General features: G+C 41.6%; 1 protein-coding gene across 1 annotated transcript in view; it reads right to left on the minus strand.

The window, feature by feature from the left end:
* KIF6 (kinesin family member 6) overlaps positions 1 to 13,089 on the minus strand; it is a 439,256-nt gene that overhangs the window by 359,304 nt on the left and 66,863 nt on the right. The window contains exon 10 of the mRNA XM_054999529.1: positions 9,972 to 10,075. Within this exon, the coding sequence (XP_054855504.1) occupies positions 9,972 to 10,075 (104 nt within the window). The remainder of the gene's footprint in view (positions 1 to 9,971; positions 10,076 to 13,089) is intronic.

Consider the following 13,089-nt stretch of genomic DNA (forward strand, 5'->3'; position numbering starts at 1 on the left):
CAGTTCAAATATTTCAGTATGCTATTTAATTACGATTTGTCATGGAACTCCCATATAAAATCTGCCATAGGAAAGACTGCCATAGGTGGTCAATTCATCCTGCTTCTATTAATGTTATATAAAGCCACCATTCTTCCCAAATTGTTCTATACCACCCCAATCTGGATCAATGGACTACTGGACCCTCTTGATAAGCACCAGCAACCTTTCTTTCATAAGACTCTTTCTCTTCCAGTGTACCTTCAGCTGTGATGCGACTGGAACTCGGACTCCCTCAAATTTCGACATCAGCATGGTATCATGACATTAAGTTCAGCTCATCACTCCGTGAATCTAACACTACCATCTCTACTGCAACTAATAATAGCTGACTCTTGGTTCAAAACTTGGCTTAGCCCAATTGATTCAAAGCTTGCCACATTAAACCCAAGCTTGATTCATAGGGTTCACTGGAAAAATCTCTGCAAGATGTATGAAACTGATTATTTTAAAAAGATTGGGCTATATTAAAATCAGAAAAATAAGTGAAAGCTGTACTCAAAGAAATTGGGAGAAACAAATCATCAGGAGCAGATGAAATACCATAGAGCTGTTTCAAGCTACAGCAACTGAATCCACCAAAATCTTAACAAGAATATGCCAACAAATATGGAAAAAACAACAATGGTCCACAGACTGTAAATTTTCAATCTACACTTCAGTTTTGAAAAAAGGTGATGCCCAAGAGTTTACTAACTATTGTACCATCACATCAATTTCCCACGCAAGCAAAGTAATACCTAAAATTCTACAAAGACTCTTGTAATATATAGAAGAAGAAATGTCATATGTTCAAGCTGGATTCAGAAAAGGAAAAGGCACTAGAGATCACATTTCAAATTTACAATGGCTACTGGAGCATACCAAGACATTTCAGAAGAAAATTAATCTGTTTCTAGTTGTTGTGGGTTTTCCGGGCTGTATTGCCGTGGTCTTGGCATTGTAGTTCCTGACGTTTCGCCAGCAGCTGTGGCTGGCATCTTCAGAGGTGTAGCACCAAAAGACAGAGGTCTTTCAGTGTCACAGTTGTGAGAGATCTGAGAGATCTCTGTCTTTTGGTGCTACACCTCTGAAGATGCCAGCCACAGCTGCTGGCGAAACGTCAGGAACTACAATGCCAAGACCACGGCAATACAGCCCGGAAAACCCACAACAACCATCGTTCTCCGGCCGTGAAAGCCTTCGACAATAAATCTGTTTCTAGATTACACCAAAGCTTTTGACTGTGTGGGTCATGAAAAGCTATGGATGGTGTTAAATGAAATGGGTGTGCCACAACATCTGATTGTTTTAGAAACTTAGAAACATAGCACCGAAAGGAACTGAAAGGATCATCTAGTTTAACCTCCTGCACAATCTGCCATCCATACTCTGGACAAGAGACTACCAATAGGACAGAGTATGGGGAAATAGAACGGTTTTCAATTGGCAAAGGTATCAGACAAGGATGTATATTATCTCCCTATATGTGTAATCAATATGCAGAACATATCATAAGGAAAGCAGGATTAGATATAGAAGGTGGCCTGAAAATTGGTGGAAGGAACATTAACAATTTGAGATATGCAGATGACACCACATTACTGGCAGAAAATAGTGAAGACCTGAAACAACTACTGATGAAGGTTAAGTGCCAAAGCAGGAATACAGCCTCTCTCCCTAAGCTCCACCACCAAAGCTTCATTCATCTGAACAGGGCCTTCTGCAGATGCCACTCTGAAAATAAGCAAGATCACCAACTGCCTATATATGTGTATTATGGAATGACCTGCCTGATGAGGACAAGAAGGCTTTCACTCTCCTAGAATTCCACAAACATACAAAGCTGAATTATTCAGGTGGGCATTTTTACACAGATGCTAAGGCTACAGTCTAATGGATTGGTTTAGAAAGATGCTTTAATTAAGGGTACTGTAGACTTTACTACTGGGTGCAATTCATTATTTTATTGCGGGTGTTTTCAACTTGTGGGTTGGGTGCTCAGGTGGTTGTGGAGCTCCCCCACCCTTCCTGGGCTGAAATCCTGCTATACAGAGTCTAAGGGTGCCATTTCTCCTGTTGTTATGTTTATGCATGCTGAGAAAAATAGCAGGATGGCAGGGTGAGATCACTTAGTGATGGAGAGAGCCCCTCCATGACTCTGATCCTTGTCTTGTGCTTCCTATACCTAGTATTTCTGATCTGCTGTCCATGTTCTAGCCATGAGTCATGACACCAATGAGATCATAACTCTGGCTACCTATCACAAGACTCTGATGTCATATGACTTCCTCAGGTTCTCAACAGGTTTAGTGAGTCCCAGGTCTGGAAAGGCTGAAGATCACTGATTTGCTATATGGCCCTTGTTGACTTAGGTTTGCTTTTTTATAATGTGTGAAATGACACTTAAATATGCTTAATAAATAGGAATCATCTTACAATCACTACGTTTGATGTTTTAGCATATGTTATAAACATTTCCCTAGATTAAATCAATTTTATAGGGTAGATTACATCATATAGATCTGAATCCACACTATCCTGGACAAACCTCAGCAAGATAAATAGTCTCCTGCCTCCCCAACTGCCACTACAGCCAACCGGTGATGCCCAAAATGCTCCCAGAGATCATATAGAGACTAGTAGCAAGCACATTACATTTTACCCCCGGGCGTGAAGTGGCAGTACCCTTCCACAGGCAGAAAACAAGGTTTGCATTCAAGCTGAAGTAACCCAATGCAATTTAATATAAAAGTGTCAAAATATTATTAGATCAAAATTTAATTGCCATCAGGGCAGGCAACAGCTAGATATACTCCACTGATTTCAGATCCTGCTCCACATGACAATATCCATTCCTCTAGCTTCCAATTGCCATTGACGGAGCAATCAGAGGAAGGCAGGAAGCAGCCAGACACCACACCACTGTGCATGGACTCAGGTCTAGCTAAGAGCCCCAGCCCCAGTTTCCAAAAACAGGCAATCAGAGGAAGAGCAAGAAGCAACAGGGCACCCTTCTGCCATGAATGGATACAACTTAACTGTTGATCGACCACTGCAAGGAATGTTTACAAGAGTGTCATGTTATTTAAGTAGCTCTTTTTTATCCCTGTAAACCTCTTCGGAAGTCAGTGTTGACAGAAAACAGAGATTAAGTTTTAAAAAGATACCTCACTGTCATCAAATAGTGACAGTCTTCAGAAAGTAGATGCAGAAATGAAATGACAGTTATGTGTCTTTTCTGTGGACACTGGATCCAGACTCTTCTGATTCAGCTCCTGCTATCTGCTAGGTTTATTCCTGTTTCTCCTGGCAGGTTTCCCTGGTGACTACCTGATCTCAACTTCAGCCTCATTCTTGCTGGTTTTCCACATCAGTTCTTGCTTCCTGACGCAGCATTAAATTCCCAGCAACAGACTCAGCTTGGCTCCTAGACCTGTTGACAGTTTACATATATCAGCTCCTAACAAGACCCTGATCTCTTGGATCATGTTCTAAGTATCTTTAGGTCTAAATTTAATTTACCTCCTCAGTCTAGACAAAAATGTGATATATTTGCAACTTAAGCAAATCCCATTTGAGGTTGCATGAATAACATCATTGTATGCAACTCACAGGAGAGAATAATGTTGCTCTATTTGCCACTGATTAGGTCTACTATGTCCAGTTTGGATAAGCACACATTAAACAGGTTATCCATAAACTACAACTACTCAGAGAAGTATAAAAATTTGGAATAAAGATTTGGAATCTGAAGCATTAATGAATGCAAGGGGGGAATTAAAGGCTTTTTTCACACTGTCACTTAGTTTCTGGTTTCAAGATTAGCTAAAGTTACTGTCCAGATATTTATAGTGTTATGAAATAAACAGGTCAGAAATATACAAAACAAAGAAACACTTTAAGGCTACAGCATGATTCTATGCATGCCTCTAGGCATTGCCATTCTGCTTTGCTTACTTCTTGAGTCTTGGGAATAAAATCCAAAGGCGTTTGGAATGGGAGGGGAGGGGAGGAAAGGGAGCTTCTCTACTAGCTGACAGAGTTACAATACAGATCTCTCATCCCAGACAAGCATATCACAGCTTTTCACGCTTCACTTGTCCATAGATATAGACTTACTTATGTCTCTGGGCAACGCAACCTCTTCCTGGGGCCATACATGAAACAAACCCTCCACACTCTTTGGAAACTGAATCCAAACAGCATCTTTTTTTCAAAGCAAAGAGCTGATCCTGTTACTCAGGGTAGCCATTTTATGAATGGTCTCAATCTCCCACAATAACCATTTTTGTAACTAGCACCATCCAACGCAACAACCATTTTGCACGCACTATTCTTCCTCAAAATTCCTGAAGTGACCACATGCTCAAATAGATCCTCACTTTAAAACCTCCAGTTAGTCTGTATATTTACCATTACCAACTTCTCTCAAGTTTCTACAGATTAAATTAACAACTAATTGTATATGGTACTATTTGCTTTTACTTAAATCATTCAAATATACTCACATAAACTTAACAAATTTACAAGAGTATGCAGAGGTCTCATTTGAAGGATGATAGTTACAGGTTAGCAACTTGGATATGTCTTCTGTGTAGTCTCAATTTTGAATAAGAACATATGTTTTTACCTGAAGAAAGGTCTTGGCACTTCGACAACTGTATTCACTTCTATTTTTATGTCAATGTAGCAATCAATAGCAACTATAATACTGGACGGACCCCATGGCACTAGTGCCTTTAATCCAATGCAATGGTTATAACTAGAGGTGGGCACGGTCCAGAAAAATGGACCAAAATTTTGCACAGTCTGGCCAGGTTCGTGGTTCACGAACACAGAGTTCATGGGACATACTGCTTTCACATGTGCAGTTTTCCTCATCTCTGCGCTTTAACAGCTAGATTTTTCCATTATTGGAAAAAAGAGAGCTGCAGCAGTGCCTCTCCTTCCTATAACAAATGCACAGTCATTTCAGTGGAATCCACTTTGCAGCTCCTCCCCATCCTAATGTTAGCTCTACACATGGAAGGATTAATGATAGCATGGGGAGAAGCTATAGCATGGGCTCCTCCTATATTGGTCTGGAGCTTTTCATGTTACCTTATCAGTTCAGGAAAGAATGTCCCTGCAGCGGCTCCCATGCTGTCATAACACGAGCACTGGGTCAAACAAGAAAGACATGTCTGTCTGTTGGATGGCAAAGAGATGAGTTCTCTATGAGGAATCTTTCTTGGATCCAATATGGGGTATATGCTTTGATACCACTGCTACATTCACTTCAGGTGAAAAAAAAAATCAAATCTTCAATTCTTCATTTGATAAAATAGGGAGAAGGAGAATTTCTCTTCAGCTCCAGTCTTTTCCACATGGATTTGCTTCAGATTTGATGCTTCTGGGAAGTGTGTTTTTATCCAATGTCTCCACAGAGTTGTGGTGCATTCATGCATCTCCCTCCCTGGCATTCTCTAATGTTTTCCAAGCCTGCTTTGTGGCACTGTTTTGGGAAAGATCACAGTAAACCTGGATGGCTGATGAGGATCAGATACCTAACTCAAGCCTTAATTGCTGCACTGTGGGTGGGAAAAATAGATTTTCCTCATCTCATATACATGGGAGCCATTTTCCTTGTCCCTGTAGTAACCATTCCAACCCTTCCTCTGGTGGCCATTCCCACCCAAGTATGTGTGTGTGTGTTCTTTTTTAAATCTGCCATTGAATACAATTATAATGTTACAACTAGAGGTGGGCATGGACCAGGAAAACCCCATGGAACACCGGCCGTGGTCCGTCGATTTTCAGAGACCACAAACTTTTCACGGACCAGCCCCGTTCACGGACCAGTTCATCGGTTCGGTCACTTCTGGCAGCCCTGGCTCCGCCCCTTCACACCCAGAGAGCACAAACTCGCAGAGAATCTTCAACAGCCTCTCCTCCATCTACCCTTCAAGTTTGGTCAAAATTGCATTTTGGACGTCGGAGTTACAGACCCCCAAAGCGGCCGCCCACAGGAAACTTCCAGTAGATACTGGAGTCGCAAATGCCAATTGACTTGCATTGGCTAGCAGCACCAAAAAGTTGCAAAGAGGCAAAATCAAACAGAAAAGAGTGGGGGAACAGCCCCTCACTCACCACACAGACACCTTCCCAGCCGTGGCCTAGGGAATTAATTCTTGCTCCTAGCTCGCATAGGGAAGAATGGGAGCTCTCTGGCTGGCAGGCAGAGCTGCCTATCAAGGTTTTGAGGGCTAAGATTGGATGCAGAATGTCCACCCCTCCATTTCCTAGGGAATTAATTCTTCCTCCTTGCTCACATAGAGCAGAATGGGAGCTTGGCAGGCAGAGCTGCCTATTAAGTTTTTAAGGGCTGCAAAAAATCTGCGGTCATCCTCTCCATTGCCTATGGAATTGATAGATCAGCGGCAGTATGTCTGGACTTACGGACCACAGACCAACAGACCGGCCCAAATGGACCAAAATTTATGAAAAAGGTGATTCACTGGGATTTGATTCAAGGATGACATGTGGGGTCTATGCATATTTTGTTCAATATGGGTCAAAAGCAGCTATCCTTTATAACTGCATGCATAACTGCTGGGAGTCACAACCCACTGTAAACTGGCTTCCATGTACATTATTGCTTCCATGAACATTATTGTTCCCTTTATTCGTATATCGTTTGGAAGATACGCTGTCTGTTGATACACATACTCAGGAGTATAAGTTCAGCAACAGAAAGGATGTCTAGGCTAAACAACATTTCCTTGTCCCAGCTAACAGCTAAGTAAAATCTAGTCACACTAAGAAACTGTGAATGAGCCAATGTAACAATGATTATATTCACAGAGTTATGTTTTTTTACTAGGTCCATTATAACTAATAGCTTATCCATTTCCTGAGAATGCAACATGAAGAACTGACTGCCATATAAAGTCTCTAAATGAACTGTTTACATAAGAGAAATTATGCATCCTGCTCCCATGAATCTGAATTCCTTACAAATCCATATATTTCCCAAGCACTAATAAGCATATCCATCATGCAGAATGTTGCAGCACAATACTAAACATATGTGCATGGCAGAGATTATAAATTCAAGCTTACTTTAATACTCAAGAAATCAGCAAAGTAGCAGTACAAATCTTAACTAACATTAAACTTCTCCCAATAGGAATCCAGTTTTACCCTAGAAAGATCTTGGTGCTTCAGATCAGGAAGCAGAGAATTAATACAGTACACTCTTCTCTTCTTTTTCCTTCTCCCATGGCCAATACCCTGTAAGGATAACCTCAAGGGACCCACGTCTTCTTGCCACCATTACTGGCATCCCAACCCCACTCCTTATCCCCACATCTCTTTCTACCACCTTACATCCAAGAGATGTACATGTTAGCAACATTAGGGGTATGCACCCAAAAAATATTCTGGTTTCCCACTTCGGGTCTACAGAAGCGGGAAAACAATTCAGAATAACCTGATTCCCGATGCAGCAATCCTGGAGCACACTGAAGCTCAAAGCAACACTTTTCTTGCCGCTTGAAAGTGTTGCTTTAAACTTCTCACCCCGCCGCTTTTTCTCCCCGATGGGTGGGGGAAGAAGCTCCCTCTCCCATTAGGTGAAGCAAGTGGTGGGGCGTTTGAAAGTGCTCCGAAAAGGGTGGCTTTAAGTTTCAAATGCCACGCTGCTTGCTTTACCCAATGGGAGAGGGAGGAGACTCCCCCTCCCATCGGGTGAAGCAAGCAGCGCAGTGTTTGCTTTCAAACTTCCTGCCCTGCCACTTTTTTCCCTGATGGGAGTGGGGGGGAAACGGCAGGGCGGGAAGTTTGAAAGCACGCAGCACTTTTCTTGCTGTTTGCAATATAAACTGCTAGAAAAGTGCTGCGGGAGCAGTTACTGCCACTTTACCAGAAGCTTCCCCAAGCAATACAAATCGCTTCAGAAAGCTTTGCTTCAGGATTCCAGAATCAGCTCAGCAATGCTGGGGCTGATTCGGGAATCCCAAATCTTCACAAATTGGGCCCAATTTGGGTTAAAAACCTGAATCAGAAACCCAAAGCGCACATCCCTAAGCAGCACGATTAGCTACCTTTCTCATTTGAGTTATGTCACTAACTGGAATTGCAAATGTATATTAGGCCAAACAGGCAAGGGCCAAAAGATGAATTCCCCTTACAGATTTTCCATAAACAACATATGCCAAACATTCTCATCTGCCACATATTTACCTTTGTGTCCTAGGTCAGTTTTCCATGGAAAGTAGCTATAAAGTAGCTTTCCATAGAAAGTATAATTGAATTTTCCTGCAAAAAGTACATGTTTTTTGCTGCAAAAAGCTGATGCCTACATCACAATCTGAAACAAGTTACTTGGATGTGTTTACTGACATCAGTGGGATATGCCTTGTGTAACTCTTTGCTTATTTTTGATATCACCCTGTTTCTTTTAACCTTAAACCTTCTGTTAAACCTTTAGCTTTGGATCTTAAATTCAGCTCCTCTTTACATTACCTTAAACTTATACCTCAGAAAGGCTCTGGTCTAAGCCTACACACTGTCTAATTCCACATACAGAAAGCTTAGGTGTTCTCTTCTTTACCCAGGCTTATACCTCAAGAACATCTTTCCTTTTTTCATTGTGAGTGACCTGCATATTGCAGCCTCCCTGACTCCCTCAAAATGTTTTCACTGCCACCAAAGGCTTTTGCCTCAGACCTCCCTGGTTTAATTTGTAATACAGGAAGGTTATTATAGATGGAGCCCCATGGAGCAGAGTGGTAAGCAGCAGTACTGCAGCCCAATCTCTGCTCATGACTTGAGCTCAATTCTGACAGAAGCCAGGTTCAGGTAACCAGCTCAGCGTTGAATTAGCCTTCCATCCTTCTGAGGTTGGTAAAATGAGTACCCAGTTTCCTGGGGGGAAAGAGTAGATGACTGGGGAAGGCAATGGCAAACCACCCTGTAACAAAAAGTCTGCTAAGAAAATGTCATGTTGCGACATCCCCCCATGGGTCAGTAATGACCTGGTGCTTGCACAGGGGACTACCGTTATCTATTATAGATGGTAGTTTGACAGAAAGGTCAGCACATGAGAGTGGATCTTTTTTCTTAAACAAAAGTATAATTTATTTATAAGAATGTAAGTGTGATGATTGCAGAGTCTTGAATAGTTCTTAAGCTTGGTGGTTTCACAAATAATTCTTCTTAGAGGTATATTCACAGACTCAGTCACAGAGTAATTTTCCACACAGATCTTCACTAACAGAATAAACTCTCTTCACATCCACACAGATACATTCACTCAAGTCTTTCCACACAGTTTGCCTGACTTAAGGGCAATGCTATGGTGAGTTACTCTAGTCTAAGCCCATTGAAGTCAATGGATTTAAACTGGAATAACACTCCATAAGACTGCATTGTGAGTAAATTAAATCTCTCACTCAGAATACACAGTCTACCCTAGGCACACACATAGTTTGCCTGACTTAGAATTTTCAGAACATCACACACATACACTGAACTTGGCAGAATGAGACCCCTTTCAGGCTTCCACACAGGTTGCCTGCTTTACCTAGAATAAACATTTTCTCTCAGAAACACAAGACACTCCCAGGCTGCACATAGCTCACCTTTTTTGACCAGAATGAACACATTTCTCCCAGCAATATGACAGTTCACTCCTCCCCTTAAGGTACAGCTGCCATCTAATCAGATTGCACCCCACTCACACATCCAGCCCCCCTCCATCTTTCCTCAGAGGCTTGCATTTTAACTAACAGCAACAACTTTAAAAATCCCCCATCAGCAAGCAGAAATATAATCTAAGCTATTTAAATGCAAAACATTACACCTTGGTTTAATTTCAGTGCACTAGAAACTGAATTGATTCCTGCTTTTCTAGCAAAGAAAATAATTCTAAGTGTAAGAAAAGACAGGTAAGAAAGACCAAACATTACTGAAGTAGCTCTTCTTGTGTAAGTTCTTCTGATCTTTGCTCCCCTGTCACCATGGCCAATTCATCTTTTATCTCCTGGATTTCTTTCTTTAATTGTGCAATCATCTGGGGGAAAAAACAAAAATTCTTAATTAATAGGTGTGATTATGATTTGGAATTTCTTGAACCTCTCTGATCTTATAGTTCTTCTTATATTTAGACTTTATCATACACCAACACACTTTTTTCTTTCAATGGAGATAGAAAGGTACTGTGAATTAAATAAATTCTATAGTATGAATGACAGATGTTATTTTAAAAAGCAACCACCTAAAATTAAATTAAGTTAAAGTCTTATTGTCCCACAACTCTACAAATTAGCATTTCTTCCATTTTACCCCAGAGCTAGAAAATTCCCACTTCACAGGAAGAAGTGACCTAAAGTCCCTTTGCCCCTGTTCATCACGCTGGATGAGATTTTGGCAATGCATAAGTGATTGACCTTTCTCCTGAAATACTGGAAGGAAAGGGGTAGTTGGGGTAGTTGAGAGAGAAGCTTCCTATCAGTGATTTCTATTGGAATCTTGAGACAGGAATGGCAAAACAATATCCTTACTGATACTCAGTAGGCAAACTCACAGCAGTTTGCCGCCGTGCCTGCCAATCACTGGCGACTGGCAGAAGTTGGCAAGACTCCTGATTATTGCCTGCCCCAAGAAGGCAACCTGCTCCCGACCGCGCACTACAATGTCAGTTCTGGAAGTGACGTCATTGTGCTGGCTACAGGAGTGCTTCTGCATTTTGTGCAGGGCTGATTTCAGCACTCCTGCAGCCAGTACAATGATGCGCAAAACAACAAAGGGAACTCCCTGGGTACACGGACGACTCAAAACACAGCAACCAGGGTCACAAAAAATCAAGCAATCAATGCTAGTATATAATATTATATTATTCCAAAAGTGCAAAAGTGCAGACTTTTGGAATAATATAATATTATATACTAGCATTGATTGCTTGATTTTTTGTGACCCTGGTTGCTGTGTTTTTGAGTCGCCAGTACAATGATGTCACTTCTGAAAGTGATATCATCGCACCTCAGCTGGGAGCATGTGCTAGTAACATTGGTAGGTACCAGGACCTTCCCTCCACTAGTTGTTAGGGAGATCTGGCAATCCTAGATGGATTATACAGTATAAATCATGAATATGAAACATGAATATGACCTATTGATGCAGAAAGTATATAGTAGGAAGTATTTATTATGAAATTACTTAGATTTTAAATTGTTTTTAAGGTTTTTTTGTATTTATTGATTATGTAACATTGTTGTGATTATGTTTTTAAACGATGTAATCCACCCTGAGCCCGTTCAAGGGGAGAGCAGAATAGAAATGTAATAAAATAAATAAATTTGCTCTGAGTTTGATGCTGTCAGGAAGCAGATTTTTCCCCCTCCGTCCTGAATAGCATTATGATGCATTCATGAACCTTACAATGATTCTCCAGCTTTTCTCCCAAACCTAGGCCATTTCCACACTACTTGCCTTTATCCGGAACGGGGCACAACACACAAAACTCGTGCGAGAAGACGCTATCTTCTGCTTTTTTTTGGCGACATTGTGCCCCGTTCCATATGAAAGTGAGTAGTGTGGAAACGGTCCTACTTTGCTCTGAAGTTTTTGTAAAGATTACAGCAAAGTCTGGCTGGCTGCCATGTGGATAGGAAAGATTGGATTTTTCAGGTCCCACCCTCACAGCAGCCTGTAACATCCATTTCCTTTCCCTGTCGCAAGGGCTTCTAAAAAATCAGCAATAGAATAGGATTATGTTGATATACTATTACATTAATATGTGTATCAGGATCTCTGAATTCTTAGTTTTCAGTATTTATTATTTATTTTACTTTAATTATACCCCACCTTTCTCCCCAGCTGGGACCCAAAGTGATTTACATTGTTCTCTTCCATTTTATTTTTACAACTCCTCCTACTTTTTAAGAGTAAATTTCTAGCCCCTTTTGTTATGACATTTTTTAATATTCAGCTCAGAAGATGGCCCCATACCTTGACATGGCTGATCTAGTTTCCTTGATGCATGCCATAAACAATAGAATACTGTTATGCCCTCTACATATGCCTTCAAAATCAACTTGGAGACTCCAGTTAGAGCAGAATACTGCAGCTCAATCATTATCCGCAGCTATGTAGAGCATGCATGTTACTCCCATTCTGCAATCACTCTGCTGGCTACCAAATAATAACAACAACAACAACAACAACAACATTCAATTTATATCCCGCCCTTCAGGACAACTCAGAGCAGGTTCCAACATGTGTTGTTATTATCCTCACGACAATCACCCTGTGAGGGGAGTGGGGTTGAGAAAGCTCCAAGAAGCTGTGACTGACTCAAGGTCACCCAGCTGGCTTCAAGTGGAGGAGTAAGGAATCAAACCCAGCTCTCCAGATTAGAGTCCTTCCGCTCTTGACTACTATACCAAACTGTCTCTCAGTTACTTGGTTCAATTAAAGGGTTTGGCTATCACATACAAAGCCCTTCATGGACTTGGTTCCCCGTATGTATGGGGCTGCCTCTCTCCCTATGTTCAGCCATGGGAGCTTCACTCATCTGGACAGGGCCTTCTGCAGCTGCTCACCCTACCAATGGGCAAAATCAGCAGCTGCCTGTATATGTGTTCTCTGTACTGGCCCCTACCTTATGGAATGGTTTGTCCAAAAAGGTCAGAAAAGCTCACTCTCTCTGAACTATTCTGAATTAAACTCCATTATTAAACTGAATTATTCAAGAGGTCTTTTTTATTCTGATAGGGGGGCTTTACTGTAAGAAGTGGTTTCAAAGAGATGCATTGATAAAGGGATAGGGATTATAGATTACTAGCAACAAAGCTCGTTGTGGGAAAAAATACAACGGGCTCTAGAATAGTGAGGGCGGGCAGGCAGGCATTCCCTCCCCCTCCATCACTGATCCTGGCTGAATGAAGGTGGGGGGCAGGCTTGGAACCTCTTCTGCGCCTGATCGCAGCCGAATGAAGGGGTGGTGGGCATTGCCATCTGCTCCACATCTGATCCTGGCCAAGTGAAGGGGCAGGCCTTGCCACCTGCTTCGCTCCTGATCCCAGT

The sequence above is a fragment of the Eublepharis macularius genome, chromosome 1 (assembly GCF_028583425.1).
Source record: "Eublepharis macularius isolate TG4126 chromosome 1, MPM_Emac_v1.0, whole genome shotgun sequence".
Taxonomy (NCBI): domain Eukaryota; kingdom Metazoa; phylum Chordata; class Lepidosauria; order Squamata; family Eublepharidae; genus Eublepharis; species Eublepharis macularius.